Source organism: Eschscholzia californica, unplaced genomic scaffold (assembly GCF_041429995.1).
Source record: "Eschscholzia californica isolate CP2 unplaced genomic scaffold, dmEscCali1.0.p SCAF_6, whole genome shotgun sequence".
In the NCBI taxonomy this organism is placed as follows: Eukaryota; Viridiplantae; Streptophyta; class Magnoliopsida; order Ranunculales; family Papaveraceae; genus Eschscholzia; species Eschscholzia californica.
In genome coordinates, this window is record NW_028238483.1 from 39895900 (window position 1) to 39916208 (window position 20309).

The window sequence follows — 20309 nt, forward strand, 5'->3', positions numbered from 1 at the left end:
TTATAATGAAATAACAAACTAAAAAGAGATTCAAATTACTTAAGAACAAACATACATATCCCAATTATATAGCAATAGATCATACACTAATAATTATAGTAACTAATGAGTTGCACAAAGATCTTGATTAAATAAGTAATTACTAAGAAGAAGATTGATCATCCTATTGGTTGAAGATCACAAAACTCATAAATTGGGAAATAAGGATCAAAATAAGAGCCATTAAGAATGGCCCAAGTTATAAGTTTATTTGCAGCTTCAGTTGCATGGATCCCATCCCAACTCACATAATTTTCTGGATCTTCACAGCCTGTTGCTGTTATAGTGTTCCCTTCTACCACCTTGCTATGTCCACAGAATACCCTTTGATCAAAATTGTATGCACCGCCACCATACCCACAACATGCTTTAGTTCCATATTGTAACCCTAGAAAATGCATAAAAAACTATTCAAACTAAGAAATATGCATACAATGACAACTGATGTGGTCGGCCCAGATTGGCCAAGCATCCTGATAAAAGATGTTTGGGCGTCTGGGCGACAACTAATGTGGTCGACCCACGTTTTTGTGCCTAGACCTTTTTCCTGTGGATTTCTAGCACTTCATTATGCAATCATCTTAACTACAATTATGCCAAAAATAAATTTAATTACCATGAAACGTAGGATGCCTGAAAAGCTCAAGATACACAGAGTGAGTGTCAACGTAAATGACCGATGCATCAGGGAGAGCTTCACGAGTCTGACGAAGGGCATCTTTTAACATGTTATTGTAGTCGACGACAGCATTGTTATAGGAAATTAAGCAGCCAAACATGTCTAGGTCGGAGGTGTTGTGAGGAAGGTTAACAAGAAATGCAGGGTAACATCCAATAGGTGCAAGATTCAGCACCAGAAATGAACGCCCTCCTAAATTATACAACTCCTGGTAAGAGTACAACCCATTGATTAGTTGGTGTAATTGGGATGTAAATAAAATTAGCTCCAACAAAAAGGCATATAACACACACACACACATATATATATTTATATGTATATATATATATATATATATATATATACCAAAGATAGTTAAGGATCGTTTAATATAAGAGATAGAGAGAAAGAACAAACTTACAAAGATGGAAGAGCACCAGACTTATTATAAAGAGATAACTTACAAAGATGGAAGAGCTTTATTAAATCCAAGATGAAAGATGGGAGAGCTTTATTAATCCAAGATGCTTACAAAGATAAAGAGAAAACTTACAAGAAAAAACTTAGAAGAAAATAACTTATTCCCAGAATGAACTAACATTCGGAATTTATAGAAATTTTTAGATGACCGGAACAGTTCCGGTTTCCAGGTCTACTTCGTCGTCTTCTGATGAATAGTGAATAGTAAAATTGACTTTTTTTTTTACTATTTGCCTTTTACTATTTGGCACAGTAAGCCGCCTTCTACTGTTGAGAATAGTTCTTGACTCTTCCTGTCGAAATAGTTCTTGACTCTTCCTGTTAAAATAGTTCTTGACTCTTCCTGTCGAAACAGTCTTGACCTTTACTGTTTAAGCTGACAATCAATATTTTGAATAGTGTCTTCTAGATGCTGATACTGTCGAATAATACTGAAATACGGATTTACTGTACAATTGTACAGTAACTGTAGCAATCTACTGATCTTTTTGTTTGCCTTTTGCAGCTTTTAGTAACTTCTGGGAATGCACTTCGATGATAGCATCCCAATAATCTGCCATTGAGGTATCCGATTTTGCTGATTTTGAGTCATCGAAATCTTCATTCGGATCTTGGCTTTCTCCAGCCAATACAGCATACTGATTTTCTTGAGATGACGGGTCATCTAGCATTTCAGTCTCTATATCTTGCTTCTGATGATGAGCTAGGAATTGATTTTTAATTATTTCCATAGCTTTAATCTGTTGATCTACCGATGAAAGGTTCGGATATTTTTTCTGAATATCATCCAATAAAAATTGGAAAATATTATCAGAAGGTGAAATAGATACGGATTTTTGAGTAGCCTTATAGGCATTTTCATACTCAATTACAGTTTGACAAATGAGTTTATGGGTATCTGTAATAGGAAATCCATCCCACCATTTGTAATGAAAAGTTCTGCTAATACATGGAATTAATAGATCATCAAAGTGAAATTCTAGATCCCATCTCCATATCCATGGTATTTTGAATTCTGCCATATAACAGAGTGCTGATAACCCTTTTGGGGTTTTTTCTGCAGTTTTTCCCTTGAGCTTTGGATGATACTCATACCATTTTAGCCAAGGGTCTTTCAGAGTATCTGGTAAGAAACTCAGTTCTGGACCGAATTTCTCCCACCAATGCAGAAACCAGAGAGGGAAACCTCTTCCTTTAACAATTTCAGGGTTAATACTGATAAACCAGGAGTGTTTTCTGATCGGATTCTGATAATAGAACATGAATGACCATGCCAAAACATAATCCCAATAATTATAGTTTTGACCATTCAATTTCAGGCTTCTGGGTCTTGAGGGGTCAAGAGCCCATTCTGTTATATGTAAGACTTTTACTATATAACACTTAGAATGTGTTATAGGAGACTTACTGTCTTTCAGATTTAAATGGTGGTGTACCATTTGTACCGATTCTGTTTCATTCAAAATGGCTTCATAGATATATCTATGCTTGCCATCTTGGATAGGATAGTTTTGTACTCCTAAGTACCGTTCTTTGATGTGCCATGGATCATGTCTCCACTGGACATCTTCTAAGGATACAGATAGAATTTTTTCAGTTACTAATTTTTTAGCATAAATGATTTCCTTTTTTAGGATATCTTTAGCAGTTAGTTTCGGATTGGGTTTATCCTGAGAGGACGATCCTACTACAGGGAATTCTGATAGAGAAGAAAACTTCCCTTTTTTCTGATTTACTCTCTTCGGATATCTAGATCCTCCTGCTCCTTTATCAGGTGGTTCCATCTTTATCCTGCAAAAATTCACGGGTTAAAAAATCAGGAAGAGAGTTCTGATTTCCTTTAATATATTCAATTTTAAAATCGAATGCAGATAATTCAGATTGCCATCTTGCAAAAATTTGTTTAGAAACTAAATTTTTAACATCCTTTTGCAAAATATCTTTTGCAGCACTACAGTCAATACGGAGTAGAAAAGATTGATTTAATAAATCATCTTGAAACTTAGAAATGCATTTGACTATTGATAACATTTCTTTTTTGATAGTGGAATAGTTTTTCTGAGCATTCTTCCACATTCCAGATGCGAATCTAAGTAATTCTTCTTTATTAGTAGAAGGGTTTTTCTGTTTTAGAATACCTCCATAACCAATATCAGAGGCATCCGTTTCAACAATTTTGAACCATTGAGGGTTTGCTAACCCTAGACATGGTAATTGTTTTACTCTAAGTTTGATTTTTCGGACTGCTTGGGTATGCTGATCATCCCAAGGTAATGGATTCTTTTTAAGCCTATCATATAAAATAGCACTATCCATTGCTATATTCTGGTAGTAGTCTGCTATATAATTAAGACTTCCTAGAAATCTTTGCAATTGATTTTTGTCTCTAATTTCATCAGGAAATTTAGAGGCAAATTCAATGCTTCTGTCAATAGGGATTATTGTCCCTTGACTAATATTCTGTCCTAGAAATCTAACTTCAGTTTGAAAGAGTTTCATTTTAGGTGCAGATATGACTAAACCATTTTTTCTGATAACATCTTTTGTAATTCTAAGATGTCTAAAATGTTGATCTATATTAGATGAAAATACTAATATATCATCAATATAGACAATAGTAAAATTTGAATACGGAATAAAAATATCGTTCATAATATTTTGAAATTCTGAAGGGGCATTTTTTAAACCGAATGGCATAACATTCCATTCATAATGCCCAAAGGGTACAGTAAATGCAGTTTTATATCTATCTTCTTCAGCTAGTTGAATCTGATAGTATCCAGATTTAAGATCAAATTTAGAAAATATTTTTGCAGAATGCAATCTATCTAAAAGATCTTTTTTGTTTGGAATAGGATATCTAATCCATTTCAGAGCATCATTCAAAGGTTTGTAATTTACTACAAGCCTTGGAACACCTCTTTCCTTTTCAGCTGCTTTATTCACATAAAAAGCGGTACAACTCCATGGTGAATAACTTTTTCTGATAAGCTTCTTTTCTAATAAATCTTGAATTTCTTTCTTACAAAGTTCAAGATATTCAGCATTCATTTGACTAGGACGAGCCTTAGTCGGAATCTGAGTTTTTTCATCAAATTCAGGTTTATAAGGTAAAGATACAATATATTTTTTCCTTTCCCAAAAAGCATTGGGAATATTGCTACAAACTTCGGTTAGAAATTGATTTTCAATTTCTTTGATTTTTAGTTTTATTTCTGGGGAGTTCAATTTCTCGGAAATATTCAAATTATGTATTTCTTCTTGTAAGAAGTTTAAATGAGCAGTTTTAGAATTAATTAAATATTCTAACTCATTTAAAGTCCTGGTTTCAGGGCTAGTAATAAATTCAAAATGTATTTTATGATTCTGAAAACTAGCATATAATCCGGTTTCATCTATCTTGTCATAAGGGAAAAATAAATTAATAAATGGAGTTCCCAGAATAACTTCTTGAGATAAATTTCGGATTAAAATAAAGGTTTGTGGAATACAGATTCCTTTATTACAAATATAAGCTTCAGGTAGCTTATATTTAATTGGCATTCTATCTCCACTTGCAGAATGTAGAGATTGTACGGTTTTTTCGAAGTATTTAGTTGGAACTAAACCTTCTCTAATACAGTTCATGTCAGCTCCGCTATCCACCAATGCTACTGCATTAGTAATGGTATATTCTTTGTTGATAACAATATTAATACTTATATACCATTTCTGATGGGTAATTTTCTGCATAGTATTTAAAAAGATAAGATTATTATCTAAAATACTAGATGGTTCTGTGTTTAGAATAGCAATCGATTTATCTTTTGATTGATGTTTTTCAGCTAGACTTTCTAATTGAGTAAGTCTGATATTCTGGTTATCTATCTCTTCTCTGATGAGTTTTATTTCAGATTTAATTATATTTACCTCACTTCTTAAATCTTGAGAAGTAGAAGGTTTTAAAGAAGTTTCTGGTTTTCCTTCAAGTCTTTGAAGTACTTCTTTCATACTGTAATGTTTAGTAATATTCGGTTTCTCAAAGGAACTAGGAGAGTTTTTTGTCTGTTCTAAGCAAAATTGTAATATTTTACTTTTTAGCAGAGGGTCTGTTACTTTATCTATCATAGATATTATTTCTGATTGAGTATCCGTTAAAACATTAATACTCAAGCCATTCATTTCTACAATGGCTTTCCAATAGTCTTGGTTTTTAGAACATTGTCCTGAACAAGGTTCCTTTTCAGATATATCTTCTGATTGGCTAGAAGATAGAAAGTCAATTTCATTGACATCCTCAGAGTCACTAGAAGATGAAGATTCTTCTTCAGTATTAGAGTTCAGGAAAACTTTGCTTAATTCAGCTTTTAGATTGTCATCAATTTTTAATTCATTCAGTTTTCTTCTTGTAGAACATTTATTAGCATAATGCCCTATTTTTCCGCATTTAAAACAAGTTTTATTACTTGTTTTTTGTCCTAATTTTGTTTCAGATTTATTAGGAATATAATTTCCTTTAAATCTTTTCTTATGTCGAGGCTTCTGATAATAAATTTCTTTATTCTGTTTGTATTTTCTTCTTTTCTTATAATAAGATTTTCTAGAATACTCTTTCGAATCTCTAGAATTCCTTTTATGAGATTTTGGATAATCAATTTTCATATCATATGCAAATTGACTACAGAATTCACCAATTTCTTTTTTCCCATGCAAATTCTGTTTTTTCAATTGGTATTGTAATTTCATATCATTACAAATTTCTAATCCAGTTTGAACACAAGTAGTAATTATATGTCCATAAGTTAGATAACTATAAGAGATGATGTTTTCATTATTTTGATCTCTTAGTCTTTGTCTAACTTTTTCAGCAAAAAGAGGAGGAAGTCCATCAATGAACTTAGCCTTCCAATATTCAGAATTAGCATCATTGCGTTGCATAACTTTACAGATAAAGACATCTTTATACCATCTAAAATGGGTTAAAGATGGACATCTAAGGTTCTGTAAAAGTTCTCGACTTTTCTCTTGCCTTTGAGGATGACTCCCCACAAAATGCAAAAGAATAGTCTGAAGTAAAGTATAAACTGCATCAGGTTTAATTTGTGCAGTATTTGGTTCAGGTTTTGTAGCTGCGAAAATTTCAGTCTGCTGGGCAACAGTGAGAACATTATCCCACCATCCTTTTAAGGCACCAACAAAACCAGTAACAATGAATTTAGCCACAGCCGAATCATCATTACCACTAGCTTTGCAAATGCTGGCATACATTAACATTTTATGAACAACTTCATAAATTTGATATTCTGAAAGGCCATCAATATTCCATTCATAAATGGAACGACCATTATAAGAATTCTGATTTTGATAAAAGTCTTCCTCAAAGAGGAGATCTTGAGGAGTAGGTCTTTTATAATAGGTCTTAAAACCTGTATTAGGTTCATTACCAAGTTTATATAACATGGTTTGAATTTTACTGATATCTGGTCCAGACTCAAGATCAGAGTTTTCAGTACTAGAATCTTGGCTAATAATATTAATCTTTAAATTTCTCATTCTTTCAATGATTAAATTAGCAAAGTCTATATCCTGTTTATCAGACAGTTTAAAGTCTTTGATTTCTGGACTAGGTTTAACATCTACTTCAACAATTTCTTTGTCTTTATTTTTTGAAGTGGATTCAACCTTGGTAGATAAAACTCTAGGTGTATCCTTAAGTTTTTCTTCAATACTACTCAATTGATTATGAATAGTATTTTCAATTCTGATTAATTGACTACCAATAGTCTGAAGACTTAGATTGGTATGATTGTGCTGTTTTATGACGGTAGTTACTGATTCACTAGGTATAGCATATGGAACTGCTTCTAGTGCTTTACTTTCATTGTCATTTTTAAGAGTCAAGGCTTCAGGTGGAGGATGAATAGAATTAATCTTAGTTCCATCACTCTTAGTCCACATTTTTGTATAATCTTCTATAACATGGATAGTTTTCTGATTAGGGTACCAATTATGAAACCAAATAGTAAAGGTTGTCATTTTTTGATCCCTTTCTAACTCTTGATAATAAATATTTTTAATATTTTCAAGAGTCCTACTATTAAAGGCTGCAAAAAACCAATTTCGGAAAGCTTCATGTTTTGTCATCATGAGCTCCTGATTAAGCCACTGTCTAGGTATTGATCCTGGACTATAATCCATAAAATTTTATAAATGGAAACTCATTTCTGATTGAGTCGGAGAAGTCCTTTGTTCTTTCTCCTGTTCAGTTGTCTGTTCAACATATACTCCATGTGGAATTTGTTGATCAGAAATCTTTAATCCTCGAATGATCTGCTCTTTAAGTTCATCATTTGATACAGAGTATCTAGATAAACTACTAGGATATGAGACTTTATAGTCTTCTATCCTTTTGGCGGAAGAGCTTCTAGTTAAGCTTAGTTTACTGATTTTATTAGGGGCAAATGTTATTTCAACATCTCCCTCAGGTGTTTGGGTTATTTGGTTTAAATTCCTGTTTGTAATATTGACAGGTGGTACAGCATCCTGTACAACCCATTCATGTGGAAAGTCAATTTCTTCCCATTTAATTAACTTCGGAATTGCAATATTAGTAGTCAAGCAATTACTATCTATTACTATAGTCTTGCCTGGTTCACTACGCAGTATTGCGTTAGGAGTCAAGGTGTTCATTACCTTATAATGAATCCTATATATTACTGATATTGTCTCAGATCCAGGGAGATAATTATATCCCTGTGTTTGAATATGCAGGGACACGGCCTCAAACAGATTTCTATCTGTCAAAGATAAGGTCAAATTCGGGTAAACATTAAAATAAACCGGTCCATGGCATAAACTAGTTTGGATTATTCCCATTAAAGATGGTAAGAAATCCAAACACCTAGCATCTCGCAAATAGGATAAGATACTGGCATTTAATCCGGCCAAAGTCAAAGGTTTGAATGCTATTTGAATGCATCCAACGTGCAGGTAGTTGTATTTAGATTTTAAATACTTTTCAATATCTTTAAGACTCAAAAGTCTAAGGGTTTTGACTTCTTGGTCAAGTCCGATTGACTGTTCAAGAGTCTTGATATTATTTTGACTAATGAAATCAAAAAATCCTTTTTTATAGATTTTATTTGATTTTATTGCGGGTATGGTCCATTGATTTAATTGTTGAGTTTGGTCAAACTCTTCAATTACGGAGTTCTTTATAGAACTTTCAGTTAAGTCTCGAGAATCCAATTGATTCATTGAATTAAATTAGGGGAGAATATGTAGATATAGACTAAATCCGAATTATGATAGTTAGAAATTTCCTTTTAGAAATTTGTTTTTAAAAATAATTTATTATAATTCTTGAATTATGGTACGTCACCCAAGTCGCGTATGGGTTTAGATCCGTTGTTGCCAGGTAGGCGTTGAGGATCGTTTGATACCCTTTAAACCGTTGACAGACGTGTAATTTAATGATTATATATAAATATTTTTAAGAATATAATTTTAAAGGAAATTACTAAAAATCATAATCTGCTATTTATGCTACGTCTATATTTATATATATATATATATATATATATATATATATATGTGGGAGTGTGGGACTATTGACTATTCTCCCACAACTTTTAGATAAAAAAAAAAAATCTAAAAATTGATTTTTAGAAACAAAAATGTTGGCGAAGAAGAAAAATCAGGCAGAAATCTTACGTGGTTTGTCGTGATTCGCGCTTCCGATTATTATGATCTACTGAATTTCGAATCACGACAAGCTAAGTATGATTTCTGCTCAGGGGTTGCCTAGTTTTTCTTATTATCTAGGCTCTACCATTACTCTTTTAGCAATGATAAAATTTTTGAAAATCAATTTCTGTAGTAACTTACCTTTATAGTCTCTGCAATTTGGTTGACCACTTGAGGAAGATATTGGTTGACTCCACTTATACCAATAGCGGCTAAGTTGGAGGTGAAGTCATTTTGGCCGATGTAAAATGTATAAAGTGATTTATCGAATATGTCTTGAGGTGGAAGACGTCCTGATACATGTTCTAAATCAAATATGAGGGAGTAAACACGTATAATATTAAAATCTCTAAGTTATGTGAAAATTATAAATGTTTTTTTTTTGTGTGTGTGTGATTTACCTGATGAGTTTAGTTGGAGAACTTTTGAGTAGAATTCTTTCATTTGGTTAAGTTGAATAGCAAGAGAAAATGGGCTGATTCCAGTAACAAATAGGGAAGTATTTGGAAGTAGGACAGTAGATGCCAATGTTGCATAGTTCACCCCATGTCTATAATTTGATCCAATTGATTGTAGATATGGGCTCAAAAATGGCAACCCCATAGCTTGAGCTGATAACAAAATACATAATCAATACTCAAATTTTTGTGTCCTTAAATCCAATATTTAAATCTTCTATATAGGTTAAAAAAATATTTTATTAGAATGTGATCTTGTAACATATTTTTATGTTACTCTTTACTTACATATATGCATAGTTCTATTTCTCAATTATTTCTAGATTAAAATAACTATTGTTTCAGTTGCCTTCGTATTGTAAAATATAATGAAAAGACCAATATAAAGAACCCATTGACTGAATAATCTAAAATAACTATTGTTTCACTGACCAAAACAAATTAGACTCAAATAACTCAAACCGGAACAATTGTCCTCGAATCAATGTTAAGTTCGGCTATTCATCTCTCCCAATCCCCTTATCAACTAATAACGAATAACCTAATTGAGGAAACAAATATAACGACACAATATTTTTTTTTTATCTAGGTCGATGTTAAATACTTTTTCCCATCGATAAAAAGAAAAATTTGAACTCTAGTCTTCACAGTGGAAAAATTCACATGTTATCATCTAAATATAGACGGTAAGGACAGAAGAACATGGACTGGGGCTATGCATAGAGATATCAAAAGTGACATATAGGTCACATAATTGGAGTGAGTAGACTGAGTGACAGTGTCCAACCTCAGTAATTGTCTTCTAGTTTAGGTTGGTCCAAATGTCCAATACCTCATCAAATTATCACACATATAGAACAAAAACAAAAAAAATAGCTTGTCCTCTCAAGAATAGGTCCTCAACCTAAATAATTTTATGGTCCAAACCATTTATTTTAGGTAAAATATGCTACCACATGTCAACATGTCGATTTTTCAAGATTTTTTTGATTAGATGAACTGGTTGTAAGACAGACATCAATTTATGTAAATATGCTGAATTCCGATGCACCATAACTATTCCAACAAGCTCTTCTTACGAATCCCATAATTTTGATGTCAAACTAGCTAGTGTTGTTGTATCTGAACTATAAAAAAAATACATGTGAAGACTCAACTCTGTCTACTAGGGTATGTAGTGATTTGGTTTTTACATAAAAATAAAAAAAATTTATATTATAATATTTGTTTATAGAGAATACGTTAGAAAGTCTCTTTGACAAGTTTTTTTTTTCTTTTTTGCTTTATTACAATTTGTCTTCGAACTTGTTGAAATAAAGAGAAAAGAAACGGAAAGAAACTGAAAGAAACAAAACAAGAAAAGAGACATGTGGGACTAATTCCCTTTCACTTCACAGTTTATAACTGCAACATAGAGGCAGCTTCTTTCAACATAGAGAAATTTGCTTATGATTAGAACTATTTTTTTTTTTTTATCTAATTTCACTATTTGTATTATAATTAGTATTATGCCATTTTAAGTTGTAAGGGTATTAACAAACGAAAGAAAACATACTACCCCGAGAAATATATTTGTTTTCATTAATATATCTATCTGCATCAACTTTCAAAAAGAAAAAGTCAGACTCAAAATTTCGTGTCAAACAACAGGATTGTTAAACTTTACCTATGAAATCGATGATGAGCCTTCCATCGGATGCCCGACCAGACGGTTTCTTAAAGTAGGTCATTCCATTAGGATGTACTTGTCCAGGAAAGGCAGACCAAAATCCACCAGTATCAGAATTAGAGTCCCCAAAATTGAAGATAGCTTTGAACTCACATTTGCTTTCACCTACAGAACAACCCATAAAGCTCAATACCAATATGATCACCCACATAAGTAGTACTTGCCGGAATCCGGCAAACTTCTCCCGTGCTAGCATCTGAATCTCCATTCAGATTTTAGGGTTGATTGCTGCAATAGAACGGAAAAGGAAGAGGTAGATTGGGACTAGAAGCAGAAGATGGTATATCATTTGTAGTTATAGTCCCACAGTGGGACAAACATTTATAGCAAAAAAGTTTGAATATCTTGTCCCACATAGATAGAAAGGTGGGGAAAAAGAAAATTTTGGTATTGGACACGAGTAACAATGACATTGTTTAAAACAGTATAGTGATAAGGATCATGGAGTTCTTCAAACACTTGACAATGAGGCATGCTATTATCTGTCACCAAACAAATATCTAAGTCTGACTTGATGAGATTTTTCTTCTTTAATTTTCGCCTGTAGTAAGAAACCACGAACTACTTGTTTTGTGAAGGCTAGGCCGCTTGGGTAGTCACCGCATAATGTGTTTTTTGTTAGAGTATGCCTCAATATTACTGTTTCAGTAAAGAAATAGAAAAGTTTCGTTTTTTTGGAACACATCTTTACCCATCCGCCACTACAAATTGTTTGGTGAAAGTCCAATGAGTTTATAATATTTTAATTTTATTTTAGGAATTTAGTTTTTTTTTGTTAAAAGAATTTATGGTGTGTTTGGTTGGCGGAATTATGAATCTGCGGATTCATGAGTCCTTGGGATTCATGATTCCACGGATTCATGAATCCAAGTAATATCTTTTGGCTTGTTTGGCAACTAAGAATCCTATGATTTATTATTATTTGAGTATTTTTAAATGTCTTTAGAAAAAATATGATTTTTGAAAAAAACAATGATTTTGAAAAAAAAATAATGATTTTGTAGAAGGAAATTTTATTTTATTGATTTTAAGTTTGAAATTTAGGTTCATTAATCCAAAATCCTAGCAAATCCTAGGGGGTAGGGTGGGATTTTAGTCCAATACAAATTTTGGAATTAGGAATCCTTAGGATTCAAGAGTCCTAGGATTCTTGGTAGCCAAACAGACCAAAGATTCATGATTCCTACCAAATTCCACTTTTGATAGGAATCCTACTTAGGAATCCTGCAACCAAACACACCTATTCTGAGAAATTTTTAGTAGATTCATTTTAGGGTCTTCTATGGTGTGTTATAAAAAAAAAAAAAAGTAGATAATTCACAAAGGGAGCGGCTAACCCCCCCCCCCCCCCCCCTTCCTTTTTTTTCTATCTCTTTTTATTGCTCTTCTCTTTTTTCTCTTTCTTCGGATCATAATCAACATTTTTTTCATGAAAAGAAGTCGTGTTTTTAATACCACCATCATCATCAATCAACAACAAGGAGTTAGAGAGATAAAGAACCTTGTTTTAGAGAGAGAGAAACCATTACGGGAAGAACTTTGATTTAAAACAAACTTTGTCTATGCTGAGGTGTTAGAGAGAGAAAAAATCTTGATCCAAAACCACCATAATAAATACTCACTAGAACCCTAATCACGGACTAGGTTCGGACTGATCAGAGTCCGAACCCCAAGTCCGTGATTTTCGGATGGGTAAAAGATTTCAGCTGGTGCCAACAGATGTTTGTGGTAAAAAGAAATTGACTTTGGTCAATCTCCACCACCGGGGATTAACAAAATTTTTAACGGGTGCTTTTGACCGCTCCAATTCATAATTTCTTTTTATTTATAACGAGTCAAAGTTCAACAGATTGTCTTATGTCTTCCCAAATACATTATTTTCGGAAGCGACTGTAGGCGCCTTCAGTTGCCACATGCCTACTCTTTCTATTGGCGCTCTTTGGACTAGGCTATATATTGTGTTGGGTTTGAATAACCTGGACTCAGGCTAGTCTGAATGTCTTCAGATTGTTTTGTCTATAGTTATTGTTCAGTCTTAGGCCAACCAAGAGTTCCGAGAGAGGGTTGTGCGTGTGGACTCTTACTTGTTTCTTTTTTTGAGGAATAGAATGCACTCTACGTTAGTCGTTACAAGACATTGATATATCATGAAGATGTGATAAACACGATAACTGCCCAAGTCATACCATTAATGAAAGAGGCATAAAGCCAACAACATGAAAGAGGTCTAACCACCTGAGCAAGCAAGTGTTGACGACTCTTATTTGTTTCTTAGACTTGAAAGAAACAAATTTTGGGCTAACGGGCGGCCGGGCCTATAACATGCCCCAGAGGCCCAGATGCCGAGTTCAGAAAGTCCTACCGCCCCGTCTATTTGACGGGTCAGGCGGGTTCGGGTAGCTCGGCCAACTTTACACCACTACAACCACGCATGACGCGGCTACAGGTTGTAACCACTGTTGGTGGACCAAGCATCAACCTAGAGACTACGTGTCACCTATTAAAATCCCTAACCACGTGTACGTACGAGATTACACCAGGCTAAAAATCAAAGGGCTAAAATCGACCACCATTACTGACTTAATATACACGTGTAAGATCAACATGCACGTGTCAATGACGTGGCTATTGCCTTGGACCATCTTCTTCTCTCTTCCCCTCTGGCCCTCTTTCTCTCTCTCTCCTTCCTTTCTTTGCGCGTCAAAAAAGAAACTGTTTTTCCTTTCATCTTCTTCTCTCTAGGTAAGAAAAAGAAGTTCAACAGAAATTAGGGTTAGGGTTTTACAAATCAACTATTCGAGTTCTCTATCTTCTGTTTCCTCAATTTGATTTTGATTTTTTTTTGTTTTTTTGATATCGTTGACTAATAGGTTGATGGTTTCTCTGTACTGGAGGTGACGAACAAACGAAGATTTCGAGAGTAAAATCCTCACGAGTTCTGCTTTGGAAAGTTGTGAGTATTTCTAATTTGAACTTTGAGTTTTAATTTTGAATGTTGGATTTGGTGTCTTGAGAATTGGAAAATTTTGGGGGTTTAGGGTTGATCTGTAGATCTCGGACTAGAATTTAACTGGGGAACTTGTAGTTATAGAATTTTAGCCCTAAAAGTGAACCATGCATGTTTTCTTTTTATCAGAATGGAGGAGAGAAAAGAGATTGTAGGGCCTGTTTGGATCACTATACTAGTCCAAAAGTATCCTCTTTATATTTTGACTCTCTTTTTCCTCCACAGAATTTGCCTTATTGTTGTCTTGTGAGAACACCCAAACAGTTCCTCAACTCAAGGAATATATTGAAAGCTCTATTACTAGAACTTTATGAACAATTACTGCTAAGTGCTAACATTATGGCTATAGGATTTGCAGAATCTAAAGGTGCTTCTGTAAGGGTACTGTTTTCTACATGAACATGTTCATTTTAATAGCAACATTATATTGGTATTAGAATGAGGAAACACTTTTTCTTATGAGAGCTGAGTAGTAAAAACAAGCTAGTGTGAGAAGATCGAAGTGGAAAAGAGAAAAAGGGTAGAAATTAATGTAATCTGTCCAGCAAGCTCTACTGTCAAACTCGAAACTGGGGAGTAGTCGATTGACGAGTAGTTAAGGTTTAGTAGTCGGGATGTACTCCACATTACGTGGTAATATATATTTACTAAGTAAACCTGATTCTGTAGGGCGTGGGCAAAACCCTCGCGTCTGCAATGGTGGTTTCTGTTCTACTTGAATGGTGTCATAGCTTTGTATCCATGCTGTCATAACCCAAGTATAAATCTAAATATGTGTTTCATTCTCTCGAGTTCTGGAGAATTCGGTGATATCAAAATCCATCACTTGACTTTTAATGAAGAATGGAGTAGTCGTGAGTCGGAGGTGCCTTGGGGGGTTTCTAACTTTCTTGCATGTGTTTCCTTCTCAAATAAATTTGACGGGCACAAAGTCCTCTGTGTTCCTATCACAAGGATTATATGTGTATATATTATAGTTTATATTACTTTTTAATTCCGACATTGTTGTTCTGTTCGTTAGTGGGATGAATTGCATTAGCTTTTCTGCTCAAAACTAATATTGTTTACATTTCTAGTTTGAAAATTGATCATGGGAAGCGATGAAGCTGGAAAGCTTGCAAAGACTGAGAAACGATCTCCTCCATCTGCACCAGTAAGTTGATTAATATTCTTTGCAGGAGAGTAAGCTTATTAACAAGTTTTTCGTCTATGCTATTATGCATATATGAGATTTAGTAATCTTGGTATTGCAGAACCACATCTGCTTTAGATAATCCTGGTCCTCAACAACCAAATTAAACCTGAAAAAAATCTTCAACAAATTATATAATAAATTATCGAACTAGGTTACTGGAGTACAGCATATACAAGTTGAAGTACAATTCGTCTGCCTAGGGTTTCCATACTTGTAAGTTCAATTTCAAAATATTTCTAATCCCCTTGAACCAACAGGAACAAATGAATGCTCCTCCTTATCCTGATTGGGCAGCTATTCAGGTAATTTCAGGCTTTGAGCTTTCTTCCAGTTTCCCATGTACTGTGTCTTGCCTTCATTTCATTGAATTTATAAGTTGGACCACTTGCCCTTAATGACAATTTTTGAGAAAGTTGGCTGTTTGGCTCATGTATCAGGCCTATTATGGAGCTGCAGGTGTCCCTCCCCCACCTCCATATTTTAACCCCGGAGCAACTTCTGGTCATCATCCTCACCCTTATATGTGGGCTCCTCCTCAGGCATGATAAACTGAAACCTGTTTGATTGTTTTTTCTTAGAGACTTTCAAGTCTTATTAACGGGCATCTTCTTTACTCTATTAGCATATGATGCCACCTTATGGACCCTATGCGGCAATGTATTCTCATGGAGGAATATATGTGCCTCCAGTGTCTCTTGTAAGTATTGGCAATCTTCATTCATCTTCTTGTTTTATCTACTTCTCGTTATAACTGTGATGAGGCTACTTAACGCCATCATATGGGAGGAACCCTGCTTCCTGTTCATAATTTTAAATGTCCGATGCACCAAGAAATGCAAGTTGTATTGTTTTGTGGGGATCAGGAGGTTATCTTCACTGATCCAAGCCAATATTGTCTTTGATTCTTGAGATCAAATGGTTTTTAAGCGGAATCAAAACGTTATTGTACCACTTGCGGTCAAGGGATTCCCGCTGTTTGGGTACTTGCATCAAGGCTCATTTGCGTCGTGCTTTTGTGATTCATTCCGTGCTAGAGATTGTGGTTCATCAAGAAATCTGTGTCCTCATCTTTTCTCTCGATGAGAGATGTATATGTTGATTAAATTTCTGATTTAATTGTGAATGTTGCACTTTAGGGGCCACATGGTCACGGAATGCCTGCATCTCCTGCCACAGCTGAGGTACTTATATTCTTGTCGGAGATCATTTCATTCATATTAGTTTGTTAATCTGTTCTAGGTGCAAATAAACTAGTTGCTATGAAAAGGATTGTCTTGCCTTTTTTGGCATCAATAGAAATGACAGATCTCTTCTTTATGGTTCATGCACATATTAATACAAGTTATTCAACTTTTGTGAAACTCATGTAGGCGGCAACTCCTTTAACGATGGCAAGACCTATTCAATCCCCAAGTGATGAATACATTGGAAAAAAGATACAAGGGTCAGATGGGAGCACTGGAGGGTCACAGAGGTTTGTCAGTCTCACTCATATTGCCGTCTCCCAGTCTTTAATTGTGAGGAGACAGAATCATATTCTCCAAAAAAATCCCGCTAAATATTTTCAGGTCTAAAACAGAAGTAGTCTCTGTATCACATTAATTTTCTGAGTGACTGACTCTTCTTGTTCTTTTTACTCAGTGTAGAAAATGGAACAAGTTCTAGTAATGGAAGTGAAGGGAGTACAGGAGTGAGGATAAGTTTTCCAATTTTTTCGGTTGTTATTTAACGCTGATCTCCTTTCTGAAGTTAATCTGATATATGATAATCCATCTTTCATTAGGGGAATCAGACCTGTGGGAAGAAGAGCCCTCTCCGAAAACTATCTATAAGTATGTTTTTTATCTCCTCCTCCTCACTCTTCCTGCAAGTGAAGGACTACGGTTTGAAATTATGAGTTTTGCTGATGTGAAAACCCATTCTAGAGATGAAACTCTACCATGGGCTTCCCTGTTAGAGTAGAACCGAGGAATTGCAACTCCTAAATCTATATGCACACTTGTTTAATAAGTATTCCCATCTTGTAAGGAAATAAAGATAATACGTAAATTAAATTATAAACTAAACAAATAGAATATATCCAGCCGCGAGGTCTCAGTGTGAAGCTGAATTAGGGCCATAATTGTTTCCCAGTTGGCATAATTTTACATATCATTTTCCTCTATTTGCAAGTGATGATTGTGGTTTTAATGAATTGCCTAACATCCAAAAAGAAAACATAATGAATTTTCCCATATAATTTCAAATGTAACTGTTGTACGCTAAGGCGCTTATATGGCTAAACTGTGTTACCCCAAGTCCCCAAACCTGCTTTTGGATTGGAACTTGCAGACTGTGGTTCATAATTATTTATTTTCCAAAACTGAGTAGTCTGCCTCTTATAGTTTTTTCTAGTCCAGTTAATTTTGGATAGGCTCTTTTCGTCTTATGCCTAGAGTTGAAAGTTGACGTGCAGATTCATGCCATGCTTGGTGAAGGCGCAGTTATAACTTTCAATAGGTCTTGTGACGGTGAATTTGACCTTCTGATGTTGCAGGAAAACCTATTTGTAGCATTCACACAGCATTGGAGCTTGGGAATTCCCCTGCCAGGAAAACAAACATCAGTTCTATTATTCTCCCTCCCGTTGTGGCTATACAGACCTGTGATGGTTTGCCTTCTGAACTTCGGGTAAGCTTAAAGTTTGTAGGTTTTTCTGCTATTACACGTCATCTATATGTTCCTACAAATTGAAACTTATGTGGTTCCTTTTGTCATAAAAAGTCAGAAGCCATATATGTTGCTACAAATTGAAACTTATGTGGTACCTTTTATCATAAAAAGTCAGAAGCCATACCTTCTTTTGTTTTTGTTTTCGTTTATAGTTCATCACTGAGGAACATTTACCATGTTTGACGATAAAATTTTAGACCTCTATTCGGTTTATGTTGTGTGACAAAATCATTAGAGTCTGGTTTGGTTAAGTTCAAAAAAAATCAGGACGGATCAGGTTATGATTTACTTGTTCTGGTACATGTCCATGAGTATTAATGCACTCAAAATATGATATTGCAGTTTGCACATCCAAATGCGAGGAAGAATTACTGATTTAGATACATGCATAGAACGATTGAAATGAAGAAATAAGAATGGGATTATTAATTATTAAAGTTTTCATATTGCTTACATTCATTCATCTGAGTCTTTCTTTGGATTTTTTTTCTTTTTCTTTTTATGTAGAATTTTCTTCATTTGTTCTCTTATCTGAGATTTATCAATGCAGGATGAGAGGGAGCTGAAAAGACAGCGGAGGAAACAGTCTAACAGAGAATCTGCTAGAAGGTCGAGGATGAAGAAACAGGTACTTCAAAATGTGTATTATATCAGATATTGAAAATCTCTATTACCGATTGCACATCTGATGTAGTGGTGATGCCCGTCTTACAAGAACAACTACTATGAAAACTTCAGTTAATATGTGGTGCAAGTAATCAGTCATTATCTGTTGTTAATGTAGTATTGCAATGTAAGAACTAAGAAGTATGAAAAAGGATAAACCGCAATGCTTATTCGTTCTTCTCTTATTTCAAGTTGTATTTATTTTTATTTTCTTAACTTTTACCTGTGTAAAATTTATCTGCTGTTTGCTGTTAAAAAAAACTTGTATCCTGTCTTGACCTGAAGAAACTAACATCCTCTTCTTCCAGGCGGAGAGCGAACAACTAACCTCAAAAGTTGAAGTTCTCGAGTCCGAGAATTTGGCTCTCAAATCCGAGTTAAATCGATTAGAAGAGGAAGCAGAAAAACTACGACTTCAAAATGCAGCGCTCATGGTACTCTTTCGTTTTACCTTTTATTGCCTACCATCTTTTAGACTATCCCTATTCTTTGGTTTTTGCTCATTAAATTCCCTGAAATTCGGAATGATTTTGGGCGAGTTTTGACACCTAGACTACAATTAGGAATTCAGAGCACATATACTGCTTTCCCATAAATTTCGATATCCTTGACTAGAAACCAACCACGGGAAGGCACGAGCCTTCCACAACCCATTGATTGGTCAGGTAGAATAATGGAACTTATATGTTATCGTCTAGGGTCCCAGCGCTGTAGTATGGGTTCAGTTATTTCCGGATGTGGGACCTTTCTATTAAGTGACTTTCAGCTATAGTTCTCAATTAGGTGGAACCAGAACCTCCATACTAGAGCGTTCTTCGGACCGGATATCAGGGTAGTTTGGTTTCGGTTCACTTACAGTAAGCACTCGGATCTGAAATGGATCTCAGGTAGTAATTGTTTTCTTTACAAGTCTGAACTGAGATCAGAGTTGAGGTTTGATATGACTCTTGAGTCAGGTTTCATTTTTTTGTCAGAATCTGTGAGGTCTGATGTGTCTGAATTGGTGGTTTGGGTCCATCTTATTCGGATACGTATTAGTCAGTTCTAAACAATGAGAAAAGAAACGGAACACCACCTTATATGAGTTTATATGTTGCAGGAGAAAGTAAAAGCTGCAAAATTAGGAGGACAAAGGGACGGGGAATATAAGAGTGTAGAAGCAGAAGAAGTTCAACCGTTAACCAGCGAGACATTCTTATCTCTTGGAAACACCTCTACTTCCCATGAGCCCAGCAACACAAAGCTTCACGAATTACTGAAATCAAGTCCTAGAGCTGATGCCGTTGTTGCAGGCTGAGCCGTCAAACCACCAGTACATATGGTAAATGTGATCAACGTCGTCTTTTTGTTTCTCTTTGATCACACACTTTAATCTGGAAACAATTATCGCATTACTTCTAACAAAAACTCAGGTAGAGAAGGTTTGGGTTTGTTTAGACAGTGTGAGAAACAATTAACTTTTTAGAGTACAGATGATGAACTACAGTTAAGAGGGATAAATTGAAAAATGGTATATTTTGATTGAAACAGAAAATGGTGTCCATTAGAGATTATTGTAAATGGAAGAAGAAAATGTAATTAAGAAAAAAGTTTGGTTTATTTAGGAGGTTATTTGTGTTTTGTTATTTTTCTTCCAATGA

The 20309-nt window shown here is 34.6% G+C and overlaps 2 protein-coding genes across 5 annotated transcripts; one reads left to right on the plus strand and one right to left on the minus strand.

Moving 5' to 3' along the window:
* Nucleotides 1-6: 6 nt before the first annotated feature.
* On the minus strand, nt 7-11716 carry LOC147534768 (GDSL esterase/lipase At4g01130-like). Of its 2 annotated transcripts, none has more exons than XM_086646054.1 (5): nt 11027-11716; nt 9304-9513; nt 9044-9195; nt 656-926; nt 7-427 (listed from the first exon to the last, which is right to left on the minus strand). In XM_086646054.1, the coding sequence occupies exons 1-5, from the start codon at nt 11295-11297 to the stop codon at nt 159-161; spliced, it is 1173 nt and encodes a 390-aa protein (XP_086502180.1). In that variant the 5' UTR covers nt 11298-11716; the 3' UTR covers nt 7-158. The 2 variants fall into 2 exon arrangements, with proteins under 2 accessions (XP_086502180.1, XP_086502179.1); XM_086646053.1 differs by having other exon boundaries at nt 9044-9207; nt 11027-11512.
* A 2033-nt stretch (nt 11717-13749) lies between these two features.
* On the plus strand, nt 13750-20289 carry LOC147534769 (common plant regulatory factor 1-like). Of its 3 annotated transcripts, none has more exons than XM_086646055.1 (14): nt 13750-13831; nt 13960-14042; nt 15173-15249; nt 15549-15593; nt 15729-15830; nt 15914-15988; nt 16428-16472; nt 16662-16765; nt 16933-16981; nt 17075-17123; nt 17828-17961; nt 18554-18631; nt 18978-19103; nt 19769-20289. In XM_086646055.1, the coding sequence occupies exons 3-14, from the start codon at nt 15187-15189 to the stop codon at nt 19964-19966; spliced, it is 1068 nt and encodes a 355-aa protein (XP_086502181.1). In that variant the 5' UTR covers nt 13750-13831; nt 13960-14042; nt 15173-15186; the 3' UTR covers nt 19967-20289. The 3 variants fall into 3 exon arrangements, with proteins under 3 accessions (XP_086502181.1, XP_086502183.1, XP_086502182.1); XM_086646057.1 differs by having other exon boundaries at nt 13752-13831; nt 13984-14042; XM_086646056.1 differs by having other exon boundaries at nt 13829-13861.
* The last annotated feature ends 20 nt before the right edge of the window (nt 20290-20309 follow it).

Coding starts and splice junctions, on each gene's coding strand:
- LOC147534768 (XM_086646053.1), bottom strand. CDS start 11,297: ATGGAGATTCAGATGCTAGCACGGGAGAAGTTTGCCGGATTCCGGCAA. Junction 9,514..11,026: donor GCTCATCATCGATTTCATAG/GTAAAGTTTAAC, acceptor TTTTGTTATCAG/CTCAAGCTATGGGGTTGCCA. Junction 927..9,043: donor AAATTGCAGAGACTATAAAG/GTAAGTTACTAC, acceptor TACTCTTACCAG/GAGTTGTATAATTTAGGAGG.
- LOC147534769 (XM_086646055.1), top strand. CDS start 15,187: ATGGGAAGCGATGAAGCTGGAAAGCTTGCAAAGACTGAGAAACGATCT. Junction 15,989..16,427: donor ATGTGCCTCCAGTGTCTCTT/GTAAGTATTGGC, acceptor GTTGCACTTTAG/GGGCCACATGGTCACGGAAT. Junction 19,104..19,768: donor TTCAAAATGCAGCGCTCATG/GTACTCTTTCGT, acceptor TATATGTTGCAG/GAGAAAGTAAAAGCTGCAAA.